Source organism: Vitis riparia, chromosome 9 (assembly GCF_004353265.1).
Source record: "Vitis riparia cultivar Riparia Gloire de Montpellier isolate 1030 chromosome 9, EGFV_Vit.rip_1.0, whole genome shotgun sequence".
NCBI classification, from domain to species: domain Eukaryota; kingdom Viridiplantae; phylum Streptophyta; class Magnoliopsida; order Vitales; family Vitaceae; genus Vitis; species Vitis riparia.
In genome coordinates this window covers 4,469,962-4,488,911 of record NC_048439.1, presented here as the reverse complement: position 1 = coordinate 4,488,911, position 18,950 = coordinate 4,469,962, and the positions used below count along the sequence as shown (strand labels likewise).

Sequence of the window (18,950 nt, the reverse complement as noted above, 5' to 3'; positions counted from 1 at the left end):
GAAAACACGAAGGTCAAACCAACCACTCTCATTCACTCCTCACTCTGATTTCTCCAGCTTCTTCATGAAACTTGTATATGGTTTTCCTTTGTTCAGCGCTCTGTATCTCTCTACTTTCTCATAATCTATCAAAGTAGAATGGCGAGGCCTAGCAACAAGAACATACAAGCCAAGCTGGTGGGTATGTTTTCCCCCTTTTTTTCCCTGTTTCTTGGGGTCATTCACTTTGATTTGCTGCTTTTCTCGATATAACTCTCTGTTTCTCTGTCCCACTGACAATTTTTCAAAACCCCATATCAGATATCTGCTTATATCTTCCATCTCTCATGTTTTGTTTGCCTGGAAATCAAATATATTGGTGTAAGTAGTATATACTCAGTATTCTTCCCATCTCCAAAGGAGGATTTTTTTGGGAATCCTACTATTAATTATGGAACATTAATTTGAATTCACGATGAAAATTTATTGGTTGAATTGTCTTTGGAGTAGCATTTGAGGTTACAAATCTATTATATGGAATGGGGTGTTTCAAGAATATAGTGGTCATCACCCCATATGATGATAGAGTGCTAGGTTTAGGGTTTCATCAAATGTTTCCGTTTCAAAATTTTACCTTCATTTGTGATGATGTCTAGCACTTTGGAATTGAAATTTCTATGTGACTTCCAAAGTTGGCCCTAGTGTATATTGAGAGAACCTTTACTAGTTGAAGTTGGAGTTCTCATGGGGATCATCCCCTTTTAGGAAACCCTCTACTTCAAATATTTGAGATTGCAAGCCTCCCTGAAATGTTTCCTCCAAGCTTTAGAATCTGTCTCTGATGAAGTCCAAAGCATGGCTCACTGATAACAACTGTGTGTTGGATCCTCGCTATGAGGTCTACTACATGAGTACTTCATCACCATTCAGCTTTATCTGGTACCATGCCTCTATTAAACTGAAGAGCAATGTGTTTGTGTGAATGCTTAAGATAGATGCAATACACCATTGGAAATTGTAAATGCAGTCTATCACATAAAGACTAATTATATGTTGCTCTGGCACTCCCACACCATGGTTCAGGTGCTTAGAGTACGTGCACCCACCAAAATGGGCAAGATGTTCTGTTGCTTTGCTTCCATGTTGTAACCTAAATTTTGATTACATATTAAGCAATAATACTGGTATACTATATGGTACCCTTTTTAGTTGTTTTTTGAAATTATATTGTTGTCAATAATTCTTGATGTTGGATTGTTAATATATCATCGCATTTTTTGAAATTAATGATCTTGACAAGCACTTTGATTATTCTTATTTCTTAGAATTTAATCAATTATTTTTTCTTTCAGGTGCTTGTGGGGGATATGGGAACTGGGAAAACCAGCTTGGTGTTAAGATTTGTGAAAGGCCAATTTTTCGAACACCAGGTTCACATTCAGGGCTTGTTTCCGTATGACATAATCTTCTTTTGTTACTCAATTATATATGTTTGTCATCAACCATATCTGAAAAACATTGATCTTGATGCAGGAACCAACCATAGGAGCAGCATTTTTCACTCAGTTATTATCATTAAATGAAGCCACTGTGAAATTTGACATATGGGACACAGCAGGACAAGAGCGATATCATAGCCTGGCTCCAATGTACTATCGTGGTGCAGCAGCAGCGGTTGTTGTGTATGACATCTCCAATGTGGTAGTTATTTGTTCCACTTCTTATAGTTGTATATGGCTGTTTACATCTCTTGGTGCAGATTCATTAAGGTTAATGTTATTATGAGATGAATGTCATAGAAAGCGCTATAAATTAAAATTAAATGAATGGATATCAACTGAAACCGTGTGATGTCATGGGTCATGAGCCTCCTTATTAGTTACTTGAATGGCCTGTTGCAACATGTGATATTGTCATTAAATTCATCATAATTGATCTACCTTTTTTTGATTGAATCCACGATGAGTTATTCTCAGTGTGGAGTTCTTCATTGGGCTTTGTTTCTTCCATTCAGAATTGATAGAATTACTTTTAAAAAAACCCTACAATAGATTTAATGATGAGCATATATTGTGAAACTCTAAGCTCAAAAAATATATAATATTTCTTACCTGTGTCTGTAAATGTAATATGTTATTATAGGGCTTGTGTTCACTAATGGCTGTGACTATATCATGCTATTTCGGACCCCATCCCCTATCCCCTGATTATACAAGAATAAATTACACTAGACTTGACCCTTATTGAAAGATCCTGAGCAATTATTGCTCATCACTTGACCATATTTTGAGGAAGATCATGCTCTAAAAACACCCAATTTGATGCTAATTTTATTGTGGTCCATCTACTTTTGATCTATTTGTTAATTTCCTAACTATTAAACTTCTCAACAGTAAAATATATGTTGTTTTGGCTTCAGGATACATTTGTTCGAGCCAAAAAATGGGTTCAAGAACTGCAAAAACAAGGTGACACCATCAAACTGCAAACTAGATCTTTTGTTGTGTTTGTTTCTTGACTTTAACATATCCTCTCATCATCATTTTTTGTTATGATTAACCATGGCAGTTTCCTCATCCAAAAAGCGTTCGTAAATGTTTCTCTTCTTGAATGCCTGTGACATTTTTATTATATTCACTTTCACACAAATGGATTCCCAATTACTTCTAAATCCTACCAAATAAAAATGTGAAAATACCTCCTTTTTTTTTTTCTTCAATGGAGTATACACATGATATCGAATTTCTAATGGCTTGCTTTTGGGATAAATATTGTTTTGCTCTATGTCCATGGCTCATTATTACCATTTGTTCCTTTTAACTTCTTCTAGGAAACAAGAACTTGGTAATGGCATTGGTTGCAAACAAGTGTGATTTGGAATCAAAGAGAGAAGTGAACACTCAGGTATTTCAAATCTTGCATTCCCCTCCCTCCCCTTGCTTAGAATAGCAGAATGACAACATTCTTTCATTCTCACCATAGATACCATACCATGGTTCAGAAGGTGTTTCGCCAAATATTAGTTTCACATATTCAGCCTTGAATTCTGCATGAAAATAATTTCCATCCATTGTTTTTACTTCCACTTCAGGAGGGGGAAAAACTCTCAGAGGAAAATGGGATGTTCTTCATAGAAACATCAGCCAAAACTTCTCTCAACATCAATGAGCTCTTCTATGAAATAGGTAACTAATTCATTCATATATCTCCTTCGAAAACCCGGGTTTTCTCTGACCCCATTGCTGCCTGTGCTGCAGCAAAGCGGCTAGCAATAGCTCAACCATCACAGCCTTCTGGGATGAATCTGCATGAGACAGAAAACAGTGGAAGAAGACTATTTTGTTGCTCAGTATGACAGAATAGTCTCTGGGTCGCAAAGTTTTCTATACCTCGAGTCTTACTTCAACATCAGATTATCATTTGGTCTCAAGGTGTTATATGTACTCTTGATATTTGTAAAGAAATCATTCACAAAGAAAACTGAAATGGTGACAGTTTTTGTCAAAGGTTCAGAAGAAGTTGTACTATTATGTATATTTTCTGTTTTTATCTGTTGATTGTGCATTGGAAGAGTCCTTGCAAAAGTTTGTTTGGTTTCTTGATTTAAGTCTTAGAAGAGTAAGTTTGGTAGTGTTTCTATAGGAAGTGTTTTCTTTGAAAATATTTTTAGTAGAATTATTTATCAAGTGTTTCTCTTTTTCTAATACGACAAGTGATTTGTGTTTCTAAAGTTTAACAAAAAAAAAACAAAGTCCGTTTGACAATGATTTTAGAAAACGTTTTTAGCTTAAATAAAGTGTTTTTGAAAAAAATTAGGTGTTTGATAAAATTCAAAAAATACTTTTAAAGGTCTAAAAAACTCATTTATAGTATTGAAAAATCATTTATATATATGATTTTTCTAAAAACATTTTCAGAAAAAACACTTTTTATCAAACATATTCTTAAAATGTGTCTTTGAAAAAAAAAGTGTTTTACAAAATTTGAAAAAACACTTTTAAAATTTTGAAAAATCATTTATAGTGTCGGAAAATCATTTGTAATATTTTTTGGAGAAACTTTTGTTAGGTGATTCTCCTAAAAAAATTTCATAAGAAAAATATAATTTATTCCTATAATATCTATTTTTGATCATTTCCCTTTTTATTTCTTAAGCAAATTTAGATCTAAATTTTTTATACGAATCCTTACTCAAAACAATACCAAGAATTAATTTAATTTGGATAAGAAGTGAGTTTAGAATAAATCTACAAATTTTTATAATAATTTCTTAGGACCTTAATATAATTAGAAAACCTTATCTTATCCAATTTTCAAATTTCCTAACTATTGCTTGATACATCATTATAAACATTTTGTCATTACAATCCATTTTGACATGTTAGGATATTTGGAAATATATTATATATTAAATTACTATTTTTAAAATTATTTGCTTTCAAATATCTTTACCTAAATTATTAAATAAACTATTAATTTTCAAATATGTTATGTTAATTATATAAAATATGATATTTTTATAAGGATAAAAATTTATCTATTTAATACATAATAATATTAAAATATTAATAAAAATGAATAATTTAACATTTAGTGGGTGTTTAGTAAATCAATTTAATAACTTTAAAATGACTCAATAACTTTAAAATAATTTTAAATAATAAGTACAAGTAAAATTAACTTATTTTTAGGTCTACATTTTCATTTTATCTTTTTACTCTTATTTGCTCCAATAATCTCTTTTACTACTTTACAACCTTCATTATTACTCAAACTTTTTTACCCTAATTATAATTTATGATGATAAATATATCAGTTTAATAATTTAGAATAAATTTTAAGTTAATTTTATAAAACAACTTTAATATTTAAAATAAAAATCAAATAATAAGTTCAAAGTCAACAACTTAAAATTAATTTAAGTAATTAAGTAATAAGTATTAAGTTTTATCAAACAACACATTGATTACATTCAACCATTAAAAGAAACAATCTATTGAGATTTAAATCAAAATAAGTTATATTTAGATTTAACACCAAAAAAGAAAATCCCATATACCACGAACCTTCCATGACCCTTGTCACAACCTGCACCAAGTAATCAAGGGCACAAACCTTCCATGACGCTTGCCACAACCCGTGCCAAGTAGCCAAGGGCATTCAACTAATAGCACAAATCGCACCAAGTAATGAAGGGCATTCAACTAGTAGCACAAATCAAGCCCAGGATGATGCACCTCTACCACACATCCTAACATTCGTCATCGGTTGTTGATCAAGCGAACACCTGGCTGGCTCACTTATCCACCATAACATGCCCAAGTCAACCTATAAATATAGCCTATCATCTCCATAGTATAATCGAAAAAAGCCATTATTCATGACATCTCTTCAACTCCAAAAAAATTGATGAAAATTCACAAACTCCTATTGGTCTCAAACGAGGAATGCAAAAGTTGGTAAGTTACATGACACAACCGAATTATACAATAACATAGAAACATATTACCACCACTAGTTCCCAGCAGGCTTCTGGGAACGTGAAATGGACCTCAATCGACTGTACATATCTGAACATGCATAAGAGAATTCTGATAGTGCCCGGAAAAGCTCCGGCAAGTGGTTTTTAAGGCTCGCCAAAGACTTGTCCCTTACCAGAACGCACTCCTTCTGGTAGGTTTCCTCCTCGTCTTTCAGCCTGTTTGATAATGTCTCCACTGCTAACTTCCTCTCAATAACAACATCATCATGCGGATCATCTCCCGAGTGCTCTCGGTCATTTTCATCTGGTATTCTCTTCTGCATGTACTTACTGTGCCAGTCATTAAATTGCCGGGTTTTTCGTTCAAGCTCCTTTGCAGTCTCCTCGTATTTTGCCTTCAATCTCATCTCGTCCTGTTGATGTTGCATTATAGTTTCTATGATAGCAGCGAAGTTGGATATAGAGGTTTTTGCAAGCTCATCTGGAAGCTTTTCCAGATGATCATTCCAGGCTTGCAGGAGCGCCTGAATCGGGGGATTTTGGGGCCTTGGTGGGGAAGAAACTTTCTCTTTCAGGTTGCTCTCTATTGGGATTAGATTTAGCCTCAACCACTTCTTCAGGGCTGTTATATAATTTTTCTGATTGGTAACAAGCTTATCGAACTGTGAATGCCACTCTCGGACAACCATCCACAGCTGGATGGTGCGCTTATGGTGGTGCTCACTCGTTTCCTTGGGGGACTGGGAGATGTCCAAAGATTTCAGAGCCATAGCAGTCTTTGACTGGCTTTTATGATGTTCTAGCATGGTTCCCCACATTGTGGCCATCCTGCAAACCATATCAGAATATGAAGGAACAACAAAGTGTTCATCAAGGTGTCTCACAGAAATGGCAGCACGGTCGAGTCACAGACAAATTCAAATATAAACTCTTTCCTTTTTTCAAATCACAACTTACCCGTCAACAAGTGCTACAAGTTTTGGGTATAATTGGTGATCTCTTAGACGGTTTATTTCTGAAACTGTTGAGTCCATGGACTGCATATCAACTATGTATCTTGTATTCAGATGACTAACTGCTGCTTTTGTTTTTTCCAATGCTTCAGCGTTGGTACCACGTTTCTTTTGCTTGTTCAGCATGGCAACTTTTTTCTGATACTCGAATCTCATAATCTCACCTGCCTATATAGCATCAATCAGCACACAATAAGATCCAGCTTAAATTATGAAATGCACATTGTTGCAATAGTTCAAAATTGAAAGGTTTTGAACATTAAGTTGAGCTAAGATTTAGAATGTATACTCCACCTCTAGAAAAGTAAGGGTATAAGGTGTTAAGTTCATAAGATTAAATGGTAATACCCAATAGAAACCAAACTTATCAGCGTGTGATCAAACACAAAGGTGAGAGCGAAGGACAACACCATGTGATTAAATGGGAGATGTTCTTCCCAAGGTATGTGACTGGTTAAGCCAATTGAAACTACGTAAGACACCAACAAGAGTGGTTACAAATGAGTTATTATGTTGGAAATGTTGAAAATCAAGCATAGATGACATCAGATTAATAATTTGGAAAAGACAAGAAATGATAATAGGAAATACAGTCCTGTAATAGACCCACAACTATAAATAAGAACACAACAATTATAAAGTTCTGGTAGTGTTCATGAAAACCCAATATAAGCACAAAAGAACCAAGCATAATATCAGAAAGGAGCAAACGAGGTCAACCAGCAAAAGAAAATGACAGCAGTATTTACTTCAAAATGCTTGAATATTGACAAAAGATATGATTGTAGATAGTGTAGAAAATCTGAATAGTCAACAGTAAAAGATGATCCAAAGAGCAAAAAAGAAACGAAAAGAAAAAGAAAGAACAATTATTTGGAGAATTGAAAAGCTTTAATAGCTAATGGTACTCCTCCGATGAGAGAATTCAGTACAACCAAGCCTGTTTTTTCTATCAGAGCTCTTGCACTTCACTATAAGAACTTAGAAAACCTGAAGGCCAAGCCCTGTAATCTTAGAAAGACAACACCTGGATATAACAAGGTGCAAATGGCTACAGAGATGGTAAGTTGCAAAACAAAAGACAAATAACGTGGACAGAAGTGAATAAGTAATAAAAACAGGGAAAGGAAAATCATGTGAGTGGAAGGAAAATAAGGGCACACCCAAATGATAATATGGTCCTCCAGAAACAGGGTTTGGGACTAGGAACCATTTCTCAACTTAGGCCAACTGTCAGTGACAGCTCCTGGGAACACAATAAGGTTTTAGGCATTTACCCTGCATTAAGACAACTCCAATCGCTTCATCAACAAAAGCTGAATATATCCACCTATATTTACTTTCTTACTTATCCAAAAATAAAATAAAAAATAAAAAATCCACCTACATTTACTTTCTTATGGCCCCATCTGAACATCCCATTTGCAGTTTCCACAACCCAAGCTTGCAGTTAATTCACTCAACAAATTAAAATCTTACGAGGAATGAGATGGTGGAACAAAATACAACAAACTATTGCACACCTATTGTTTTAGTCTTATGTTTTAAGGGGAGAAAAGGAATAGTAGACTTTGGAGGTGGGCAAGTTACTACTGACTTCATGGCAATCTGAAAGTGAAACATCTTCTTGAAGGAGTGATTGCTAATTACTAATACACAAGCCCCTGAAGTATCAATTTGAAAAAAAATAACAAATTCCTTTTCCAACAACTTACAAGATTATAGAATCCAGATAAAAAGTGTCCATTTTAAGTCTATAACCCTGTACCTGAACAATGAAATGATGGTACGAAACATATTAAATAAGTGTTCACCCAAAAAAGCATTAGAAGAAGTATTGAGAAGCTCCAAGTTTCTGAGAAGAGAGTATCATGTCTATAGCCTTTTAAATAATTGAATGAATAAAGGAGATTAAAAATCTCTATAGAAACTGGAGAAAATATGATTAATGTGCAGAAGGCACTAGGAAGGACATCTAAAACTATCCTATTTATTAAAATAAATAAAAAATAAATAAAAAGAAGGAAAAAAAAAATACATATCAACTATTCCAAAGTCATTAACAGTTGTGCAAAAATCAAATTAATTAATGATGGAAAATTAAACCCATGAAACCAATGTGATGAAGAAGCACACCTTCACTTCATCATACAATTTTTTCTCCCATGCTAGCATTTTATCCAAGACTGTGGCATGTGTTTCATGCTCTTCTGAATCAAAATCATCCTTCCCATCATCGGCATTTGGCAAACCTTTGAATGATCTATTCCATGTAATTGCCCGCATGACCCTTGCAGAATGATCAATATGGCCTGCAAAGCAAATATAAAGGCAATTCAACAGTCATCTGGAAGATCAATCACTTATCCAAACTCCACTGCTGCATCATAGAGATGATATAATGGGCTGCGTTTACTTTAACTGTTATGTGGATTTGGGAGTGCAAAATTCAAATTATATGCCAAATTCATAATATATATATATAGACTACCTTTTGTCCATAGCATTAAAGATTCTCCTTGTTATGATCACCACTATAGTAGAAGAAGAAATGCTAGTTACTCAAGCTAACTGAAGCCAACTTGAGGATTGACTTATCATGATTGTCAAAGTTGATTTCATATATTGAGAGAGAGAAAACCTCAAAATCAATACGAGGGAAAATTGAAAAGCAAACTAATCCTAAGAATTCAGCAAGAGAAGTATAGAAATGAATTACCTCGATTATCTGCAAAATTAGAGTGATAATGCAATCGGGTAGCCTCAAGCATCTTGGAAACCTCATGGGCACTCTCTGAGGCCTTAAGAAAATGATCATCTAGTTCAACAAATATTTGTAACAAATTCTTTCCTCCTGCTCTCTTCACCTCCATGACCCCTGCTCCTGGCCCTGCAGTGACCGAACTCGACCCTTGTTTCACCTTTTTTGGATTCTTCGGTCCCACCACCGCCCCTGGTGGTGGGGGTGCCGGTGCCGGTTCCACTGGATTCTCCACTACCACCGGAGTTTCATCAACCCTCTTAGGCCTTTCCTCAAACACCTTCTGCTCATGTACCCTGACCTCTTCCACCTCACTCAGTGTCGTCCCTGGCATACTCTCCACCGACGGGAAGAAAAATTCCCACGTGGCGTTATTCGTCTCCGGGGGCATCGACGGAGGCTCCTCTCTCCGCGGCGGAGGAGGCGGCGTATCCACCCTCGGCGGCGGTGGCGGGGGGCTATCATCTTCCACCTCCAATTTGGCACTCCTACTCCCACCTCCACTCCGGCGACTGCTCCGGTGCCTCAAACTGCTGCTACCCATTTCATCATCCGAAATTTCGTCTTCGTTCTCTTCCTCTATCGTGTCAGAGGGCGTCGAGTCCGGCTTCGGAAGCTTGAACTCCGGCATGGTGGCAGCCCGCTGGAGCGGCGCCGCAGGGAAATGGGGGAGGGGCGGCGGTGGCGGAGGAAGGGTCTCGTAGTGGGGCGGGTTATTGGAGTTGGTCTGCGTGGGAAGTTGGGGGTTTTGGACTTCGCCGTGGGCATAGTCACTGAGGGCCGCGCCGGTGTTCTTCAACGACATGGCGTAGGCGGAGTGCGCCGCCGCGAAGGCGTTGCGTGCCGTCACCGCATCCTTCATGAACAACTTCCGTTCTTTGCATCTCGTCACGATTTCTTCGTTCTCGATCTTCGATTGCGTGCAACCCATTTGCTCCGATTCGGCTGCCGATCTGTGTGGGTCAGTTGATCATAGTTGGATCGAATTGGAATTGGGGTTTTATAAATCTAGAGAGAGAAAGTACGTAAAATTGACAACTTTTTTCCGTTTGCCGATATGGGAAGAAGGAAAAAAAAGCAGAGTTGAATACTGGCAAACATGGTTCTAGAAGGGAATACGAATAACCAGCATAAACGACGTCGTTTCATCGCCCAAAACGACGTCGTAGAAGGTAGAAGACGGGCCCCGGGAATAAAGGCAGGCGATCGTTTATGAAACTGTGAGCAGAATTTAAGCCAGCAGCGTTGTGTTTTTGCTTTCCAGTTTCGCAGTTTCCTATTCTATAATTCGTAATTTCACAGTAATTTCTTTTAAAAAAAAATAAAAATAAAAATAATTTTAATTTCTAAATTTATATTATTGTTTAAGTTGGGCCATTTTAAGAATTTTACACATGATTTGCTTATCCTAATACTATGTTTAGAGGTAAAAAGAAAAATGGTGGAGTTTGGTAACTCTCACATTAAAACTGAATCATTATAAATATCGTCGTTTAAATTTTTCGTATTAATTTATCATCACTTTCCAAAAATAGAATTGAGGTGCTTTAATCCTAAGAAGACCTAATTTTAAAATAGGGCTTATGATTCAAGCATATGGAAGTAGAAATTTTAGGAATTAATTAATAATTTTCAAAGTGCTGGAATTTGATTGGTGGAAAGGTATTAATATGATATACTAGGTTTGTATGGTATGACTTAATTTAAGATTATGTTTGTTTTCAAAATATTTTTTTTTAAATATATATTTACAGTAGGAATGTATATGAATATTAAGATACAAGATATTCTTAAAAAAAATATTTGAAATATAAAAACAAAGTTGAAAATATTTCAAATTTATAAACATATTTTTATTCAAAATACTGTTTTTAAAACATTCCAAATATGCCCTTATTATTTTTTCTTGACATTTGATTTCCTAACGCTATGTTTAATTTTCAGAAAGTTTTAACCAAAATACAAGGGAAAGGAAATAGCAAAAAAAAGTTTAAATTAATAAATTATTTTTATATATTATTTTAAACATTTTGCATGAATTTAACTCTTTTACATATAAATTAAATCATTTAAAAATATATAAATTTTTAATAATTTTAATTACATTTAAAATTATTTTTTAAAATATTTAGAAAAAGCATGGATAAAAGAGGTGTTAGCGTAAATGGCAAGACCTCAACAGCATTTGTATGCCACAAGCTGCTCGGAAGTTGGAAAAGTTGCCGACGGTGGTCGTTTACTTTACATTGTCTAAGGCTAAGATTCCGGTGTTCTCGAAATCTAGATTTGATGCTGTACTTTAAAAGTGGCTTTACCGCCGACGACGCCGACCACTCACCGTTAGGATGTTAACGTTGAAATTTATGCATTTTTACTACTATATGTTGTACTAACTACCACATTTGTGATGTCAGATTGTTTTTTTCAACCTCGGATATCATGATCACACAATCACCCCTTAGACACACTGTCAGGACGTCGTGGCATGTCGGAAACCTTACGGATGGATTCGGCGGATGGACATGGCTTACATTGGATTCGGATAGACAAAGCCCAAAGGCTTACATTAAAGACAAATATTGACTCTGATGTCATTTCCGAACTGCAATAGGTAATGGAAATTCTGAAATTTTGGTAAAAGTATAGTAGGTAATGGAAAAGCTTTATGATAATCAGCTACTTTATCACTTGGCTATATTAGAAGTTTAATGTTATTCTTCTTATAAAATAAGTTCCATATAATGTTACTTCAATCACTTTCTTGGCTTCGTCCCTAGTTATTTTATTTTAAAATATATCTATATAATTAAGAGAAATTTATATTAAATATATCTTCATGATTAAAAAAAATTATATATATAAAAAATAAGGTCTCAAAATGCCCGAATTCCAAATTGGTTATTTCACCGATGAATTTTGTCTCAAGTCTTGAATGAAACTATAAAAAATTTATTTCATAGTATAAATGTCTTAACTTTTATGCTTAACCCGCATAAAAGAAAAAATTGGAGGAAATTTAAGAGAGAAAGCTCTCTTGTAGAAGTTTGTTTTTATGGCCTTTTTATGGGGGAGAGAGATAATATATATATATACACACACTACGATAATAATAACTATTCAACAATAATAACAACACTAAAGAACATTCAACAAAAAATGAGACGTTAAATATAATTATAATGTGAAAAAACCCTTCAAATGAGGTAAAAAACCACAGAGAAAACAATCCTAATTTTCTTTTCTTTTTTCAATCAAACCTCGTTCTCTCGTAATACCAAAGGCTTAATGCTATATATATATATATATTTGTGTTTACGGAATACCTAACTATAAAATAGTATGGCCGGATAAAACATAACCCAATAAAAATTGTTTTTCCTAATCTCTCATTTGTTGCATGATTTGTCAATCCCACTTGGGCACCCAAAACCAACTCCATATATATACACATGAGCATTAGTCAAATGCAGTACAAAATTATTGAGATGTGGTAAGAATGAAAATAGGAATTTGGACTTTCATGAAAGTAAAAAAGTTTGGTTTTTATTTTTAATAAGTTGTCTAAATGATGACTAGGATAAAATGAAATAAATTTCTTAATTTTATCTTTAATTTAAATATAAATTATCTCTTACACCCAAAATCCATTAGCATATAATTTTCATTATTATTTTAAAAACACTTGCAAATTCACAATTTCAAGTTTGTAATGGAAGGATTTTGAAAGGGACTACAAACACTTTCTAATATTTAAAAGCATTTTTAGAAATTTGAAGAATTATTTGGATTGATTTATGATAAATGATTATTCCAAAAATTACTCTTTTTATTATATGATACATACCAAAAATACTATTAAAACATTTTTTTTTAGTTTATATTCAAAAATTACAACAAAAAATATTAAGAAAATTGATTTTATTATGAAGAATATTAAATAAAATTATATATACTTAAAATTAGGAAAAAATTAGGGCTCCTTTGACCATGTTTTCTAAAAATTATTTTCAAAAATCCATGAAAACAACTCTTACTTGTTCTCTAAAATTTTTTTTCTCTTTTACTTTTTTTTAAAAAAAATTGTTTCTAAAGAATAATGATCAAATAATGTTAAAAAATTTTAAAAACAAGTTTCTATTTTTAAAAACAAAAAACGGTTTTTAAATCACATGACCAAACAAACTCTTATGTATTTTAAAATAAGTTAAATGGGTTTAAAATAATATATAAAAATACTTTATTCACTTTAAATCTATATTTTATATTTCAATTTACTTTTTCTCTTTATTATTTTTTTTCCTTTTTTTTGTTTAAATTTTTAACCAAAAACACTCACACATGAAAGCTCAAATTCATTCATGTCTTTGAAGTCATAATCCATACCACTATATATAGTTTTGAGTATTGATGAAAATATTGGTAATTACGGATATATCGCTACCTTAATTTTACGGATATATCGGAGAAATATCGGTGGATATTTTGGGAAAAAAGTTTGGTAGGCAAAAAATTGATCAAAACTCATGAAAATGTAAGAAAAACCTCATAGCAATATAATTAGAAGTATAATAGACAATTTAAAGTTGTTTTGTTGAAGAATTTGATATATGTATGATATGGTTTGTGATATTAGATGTAATTATATCATGTCGGTCGATAAGAAATGTGAATTTTGTAATTGCATACTCATTATGAAGTTTCATGAAAGACTTGATTTCATTAAATATCAATAATTTGTACATATTACATTACAATGATTCTTTAGTACTAAAATGAAAATCGATGTGGTTCAATGGAATTGGTAGATGAAGGAACCTCGTCTTGTTATTGGAGACAAAAGTTGGGTCAAAATAGTTGTTGGAATCTTATTTTACCATTGAAAAACAAAATTGGTTGTTGGATCGAAATTTGACCATTGAATCATCACATAGTTGTTGGGGTTCGATTATGACTGTTGGATCACATCCAACTTCAATTTGGACCATCAGATGCACATTAAATTGACTGTTGGAGCTCAAACCAAATCTGGACCGTCAAATCAATGTGGGGAAGCTAGGAGCCATCAAATCAGCAGTAGGTGGAGGGCATCGATTTTTTCAAAAAATAGGCAAAAAATTGGTGAAATAAACCGAAATATCGCCAGTTTTTTTCAACTGGAGGCGATTTTTTTAAATAAATCATCAATATTTCTCCGATTTTTGGCAAAATTTTTGGATGTTTCTTCCGTCAACATTTTGGCCCCCTCTTTCATTTCGCCAACGCCCGAAACACATCCAACATTTTCAACATTGGTTTTGAGAAGGGCTGTAAATGAGGATGGGCCTGGGTCTTGGAGAATAGGCCCAATAGGGCTGGGCTGAGGTCCAACGCCCAAACCAAGCTTCTTGGGATGGAGAGAGTTGGTCCTGGAGGAACCACCACTTGATTGGAAAATGGAAATTAAATGCAGGATTTTTTATTTGTATTTTGTATTTTTCTAATAACTTCTTTTAGCTTTCCTTTTTCGCCCCTTTGATCACCACTTAAGCTCAAAAGAAAAATGAAGAATGAAATGAGAAAAATAGCATTTGTTTTCAAACAATAAATATAAACAATTTACTCTAAGGCTATGTCTGGTACTCAAAAAAATATTAAAAAAAGAAAGAAATAATAATAAAATAAATATTTTTCTCATGTTTTAATTTATTATGAAAAATATGAAAAAAGTTAAATATAATTAAAATTAGTAAAAATTTATATATATTTAAATTATGTAATCCTTAGATAAAAAGGTTTTAGAGTCCATTTGATAGTATTTATGAACAAAAATTAAAGGGTGATTGGACATTATTTTTACTCGTAGCAATTTTAGAAAAATCACTAATTAAGTTTTTTTTCCTGAAAATACTATAATTGATTTTTTTTAACACTATAAGTAATTTTTTAAGAGTGTTTTCTAAATTTTTCTAAACAGCTAATTCTTCTGAAAAACACTTTTTAAACTAAAAGTGTTTCTTAGAATCATTGTCAAACTCTAAGAGTGTGTTGAGAAGGAAATGTTTATAATATTTTTAATACTAGAAAAATAAAAATTTTCAAGTATTAGAAATTGTAGAAACACTTTCTAAAATTACCGTCAAACATACTCTAAAAGTCGCTTGATAGTGTTTCTATTCGAAACATTTTTAGTAAAAATATCTTTAGTAGAAGTATTTTTAAGAGAATTACCTATCAAATATATTTTTTTAAAACATTGTAAATGATTTTCAAGCGCTAGAAGTGATTTTTAAAAATATTTCATAAATTTTATCAAACATCCATTTTTTTTTTTCAAAAACACTTTTTATACTAAAAATGGATCCTAGAATTAGGATTCTAAGTGTTTGGAAAAATTTATGAAACGAGTTAAAAAATCATTTGTGGTGTTTCTAAAAAAAAAAATGCTTAATAGGGGATTTTCTTAAAAATATATTTAGCGAAAACACCAAAAATATTAATGGACACATTCTTAAATAAATGAAATGAATTTAAAATAAAATAGAAAAATAATGTATTAATGTTTGAATCTATGTTTATTTTTAAAAAAATCTCTATACTTCTTTTCTATATCTTAAGAAAAATATTATTCTTTTCACTTCCATATATAGAAATGTATATCAAATCCACCAAACCCTAAATCATGATGTGCTAACCATTTGCTCTACATTAATAAAAAGCGCACAGCTTTAAGAATTTCCCAAAAAAAACTAAAAACAAAAAGGCGGCGACGACCAGTTGTTTTCAACAGAAGGATGAACCATCAAAATGGGGTCCATGCTCTCATTGTTGTGAGCTGTCTGGGCATTGTTAATAGTGGAGGGGTCTCCATCTCTCCAATACTACCAGCTCCACTCTTTGCTTTCTCCGTCAACATATCCTTCATTTTTGTCTCTTTTTCAAACTTTCACCGTTTGCATGAAGTCATCACCCCATAGAAGAGTAGGTTTGAACATCAGCTGAAGATTGGCAGTTAGAAAATTCGAATCCCTTCGTTCTCAGTCGTGCTGCAACCAACCCCCACCTTTACCTCTCCCATCTTCCTTCCTTTCCTAACATGATTTCTTCTTCTTCACTCATCCCATTTTCCTAGCTCACAAACAATGGTATGTTTTCCATCTTCTTTTCCATCACAACTCCACACGAACACACAATCATGGAGTTTTTGCTAATGGGGTTTCTGTCTTTCTTTTGACTTCTTTTGATTTGTTTTCATCTCAGTCTCTTACACCACTGATGTTCCGGTCACTAATGAGGCTGCTGGCGGCGCTAGTACACCAGCCAGCGGCCGCGGTCACCACCCTCCTCTACTACAGCGATCTCCTCCCTCGACACCTCAACTTGGAGCGTCTGGTCCGCCGTGAGTTTCTCGATCGAGACAACTATCTGTTCCATTTCCTCATCAACGTTTTGAGATGCTTCTGGTAATACTCCCTCTGCCTTACATATACTGACATGACATACTTATGTCATATATTCTCTATATTTTGGATATATTGTTGAAATTCTTCTTCTTTCCTTTCTGGGTGTTTAATTCTTCTTCCAGAGTCGATGGGATCGCATCGGATCGATGTTTTTCTGCAGTTTTAACATCGATGAATCGGCAAGTTTGGTCTATATGAATTAACATGATCAGAGATTTTCATGTCTGGAGTAGAGTGTATGATTTCTTGTGGTCATTTCCTTTTTTGAGATGGAGAGTTGTAGTTTGATATATATATATATATATATATATATATACCATGGAGAGCATCATAACAAGGAGGCGATGGAGGCAGATAGGGTCAGGGTTTTTCTTCTTCTTCAATTTTTTTTTTTTTTTTTGAAGATTGTAGTGTTATGGGGTTTAGTTGTATGTGCCCAAAAAAATAAAAAGTAAAAGAAAATGGAATCATTTCCATATTCCATGGATACATATTTCATTATGAGGGGTTATGCAAATAGTATTTTGGACTAATGAAGGAGATTAATTGGTGCATTTGCATCTTCATTTGATGTGAGCATAAAATATTATAGTGCATGAGGAAGTGGGTTAAAGGTTTTTTTCTTTTCTTATTCAAATGCAAAAAGGGTAAGAAAAAGGAGTCCACACTTTGTGTGGCCCAAAGTGAAATTCATTTTTCTCATTCTCCATCATTCACATTGTGTCTTTGGACATCAAACATTATACAAATAGTCTAAAATGGGCACAAATCTAAGCCCTATTTGTGTTTTTTCTTTAACAGAATTTCTATGCGAAGTGTTTTTAGTGAAATTATTTTCTTTAAAAATGTTTTTAGGAAAATTTTGAATATTATAAATAATTTTTCAAACTTTTAAAAGTCCTAAAAATTTATCAGACACCTAATTTATTTTCAAAAACATTTTCTAGGCTCCTAAAATGACTGCCAAACGAACCGTAAGTCTTTTTTCCAAATATTTTCTATCAATATAAAAAATGAAAAAAAAAATCATTTTTATTTGAAATCTAAAGTATGAAAATATTTTTGTTTGGAATTTTATTTAATTTTTAAATAAATTGAGATGAAGTTATACTTCATTTAAAAAATAAGCATCAATTTAATCATTATTTTATATTCATAAAATAAAAATAAGAAGAAATAAAATATACTATGAAAAATATGTTTCGATGCATATTTTTTAAAAAAGAAAAAGAAAAAAAAAAACTTAATTACTTTAAAAGATGGTTTTTATAGACTAGCATTTATGTAATTCTATTTTTAAATTGATGAAATCTTTAAAGTCAACTATAGGGTGATAGATCAAATCTGAAGGTCAACCATACTGTGATCCTAAATTCCTAATCCAACATGATTTCATGGTCATAATTTGAGGAGGTGGTAGAAGATGCTGTCACAATGATTTTGGGCATCTTCTTCCATCATCTCTTTGAATATAGTGGGGGAGGAATAATATCTAACCAAGTTGTGAAGCAAATACTTCATATTTTATGGCAAATCTCTCCCTTCCCATCAACCAATCCCCACCCCAAGTTATATTGTGCTCAATGCTCTTCTCAAATAATCAGCCATAGAAAACTCAATGAACCATGGGCCCAATTTACATCACCTAATTAATCATGGAAGACTCGATGATTTGCAATCATGGGGTCTCAAATATTTTTATTTTTCCATGAATTATTTCTTTATTTTTTAAATTATTTTTACATTAATTCATGATCTAGGATGGAAAAAGAAGTTTTATTTTCAAGTAACACAAATCATTCTTACTAGTGATACTAAGAGCACACAAGACTTGGGCCGGGTCACATACTTGGCCTAGCCCAAGCCCAATTTTTTTTTCAAAAGAGTTGGCAAGCTGGAGCTTTAATGAATATTTCAAGTTTCGTGGAGTTGGATGGTAAGTCACATGTCTAGAATTAGACCCCAAAGCTTGGTCCCCCACCAAGGAATGTTAACTGCACTAATGGGTCTAGCGTTGGGCAACATAAGTTATGACATGATTAGGCAATGGGCCCACTTGGTCTACAATATATATATATATATATATATATATAGAGGTGTATTTCAAAGATTTTAATATAAGAATTGAAAATTTCAATTAAGATTTTACGTGAAAAATCTTCATATAAAATATGGAGATAAAAAATTACGAGTCTTAGGATGTGAGATCAATAATTCACTATTTAATATCATAGTATATAAAATTAGTTGACAAAATGCTTCCCTAAAATTTACTC

At 33.1% G+C, this 18,950-nt stretch overlaps 2 protein-coding genes and 1 long non-coding RNA gene across 5 annotated transcripts; 2 read left to right on the top strand and 1 right to left on the bottom strand.

The window, feature by feature from the left end:
* Nucleotides 1–8: 8 nt before the first annotated feature.
* LOC117922004 (ras-related protein RHN1-like) lies at nt 9–3,583 on the top strand. 3 transcript variants are annotated; one of them, XM_034839958.1, is made up of 7 exons: nt 9–181; nt 1,332–1,432; nt 1,513–1,680; nt 2,399–2,447; nt 2,810–2,883; nt 3,071–3,164; nt 3,237–3,583. In XM_034839958.1, the coding sequence occupies exons 1-7, from the start codon at nt 139–141 to the stop codon at nt 3,332–3,334; spliced, it is 627 nt and encodes a 208-aa protein (XP_034695849.1). In that variant the 5' UTR covers nt 9–138; the 3' UTR covers nt 3,335–3,583. The 3 variants fall into 3 exon arrangements, with proteins under 3 accessions (XP_034695849.1, XP_034695850.1, XP_034695851.1); XM_034839959.1 differs by having other exon boundaries at nt 19–177; nt 1,332–1,409; XM_034839960.1 differs by having other exon boundaries at nt 20–181; nt 1,332–1,409.
* Nucleotides 3,584–5,304: 1,721 nt separating this feature from the next.
* Nucleotides 5,305–10,422, bottom strand: LOC117922002 (protein ALTERED PHOSPHATE STARVATION RESPONSE 1). Its single transcript, XM_034839957.1, has 4 exons — nt 9,194–10,422; nt 8,611–8,786; nt 6,419–6,642; nt 5,305–6,289 (listed from the first exon to the last, which is right to left on the bottom strand). The coding sequence occupies exons 1-4, from the start codon at nt 10,164–10,166 to the stop codon at nt 5,494–5,496; spliced, it is 2,169 nt and encodes a 722-aa protein (XP_034695848.1). The 5' UTR covers nt 10,167–10,422; the 3' UTR covers nt 5,305–5,493.
* Nucleotides 10,423–16,243: 5,821 nt separating this feature from the next.
* LOC117922327 lies at nt 16,244–17,245 on the top strand. Its single transcript, XR_004652474.1, has 3 exons — nt 16,244–16,356; nt 16,472–16,674; nt 16,797–17,245. It is a non-coding gene; the product is annotated as an uncharacterized LOC117922327 (long non-coding RNA).
* The last annotated feature ends 1,705 nt before the right edge of the window (nt 17,246–18,950 follow it).

What these genes read in the sequence shown, in the direction of transcription:
- LOC117922002 (XM_034839957.1), bottom strand. Translation starts at nt 10,166, where the DNA reads ATGGGTTGCACGCAATCGAAGATCGAGAACGAAGAAATCGTGACGAGA. An exon ending in TAATTTTGCAGATAATCGAG is followed by an intron (nt 8,787 to 9,193) that starts GTAATTCATTTC and finishes TTTGCTTTGCAG; the next exon opens with GCCATATTGATCATTCTGCA. An exon ending in AATTGTATGATGAAGTGAAG is followed by an intron (nt 6,643 to 8,610) that starts GTGTGCTTCTTC and finishes GATGCTATATAG; the next exon opens with GCAGGTGAGATTATGAGATT.
- LOC117922004 (XM_034839958.1), top strand. Translation starts at nt 139, where the DNA reads ATGGCGAGGCCTAGCAACAAGAACATACAAGCCAAGCTGGTGG. An exon ending in TCAAGAACTGCAAAAACAAG is followed by an intron (nt 2,448 to 2,809) that starts GTGACACCATCA and finishes AACTTCTTCTAG; the next exon opens with GAAACAAGAACTTGGTAATG. An exon ending in TGAGCTCTTCTATGAAATAG is followed by an intron (nt 3,165 to 3,236) that starts GTAACTAATTCA and finishes CCTGTGCTGCAG; the next exon opens with CAAAGCGGCTAGCAATAGCT.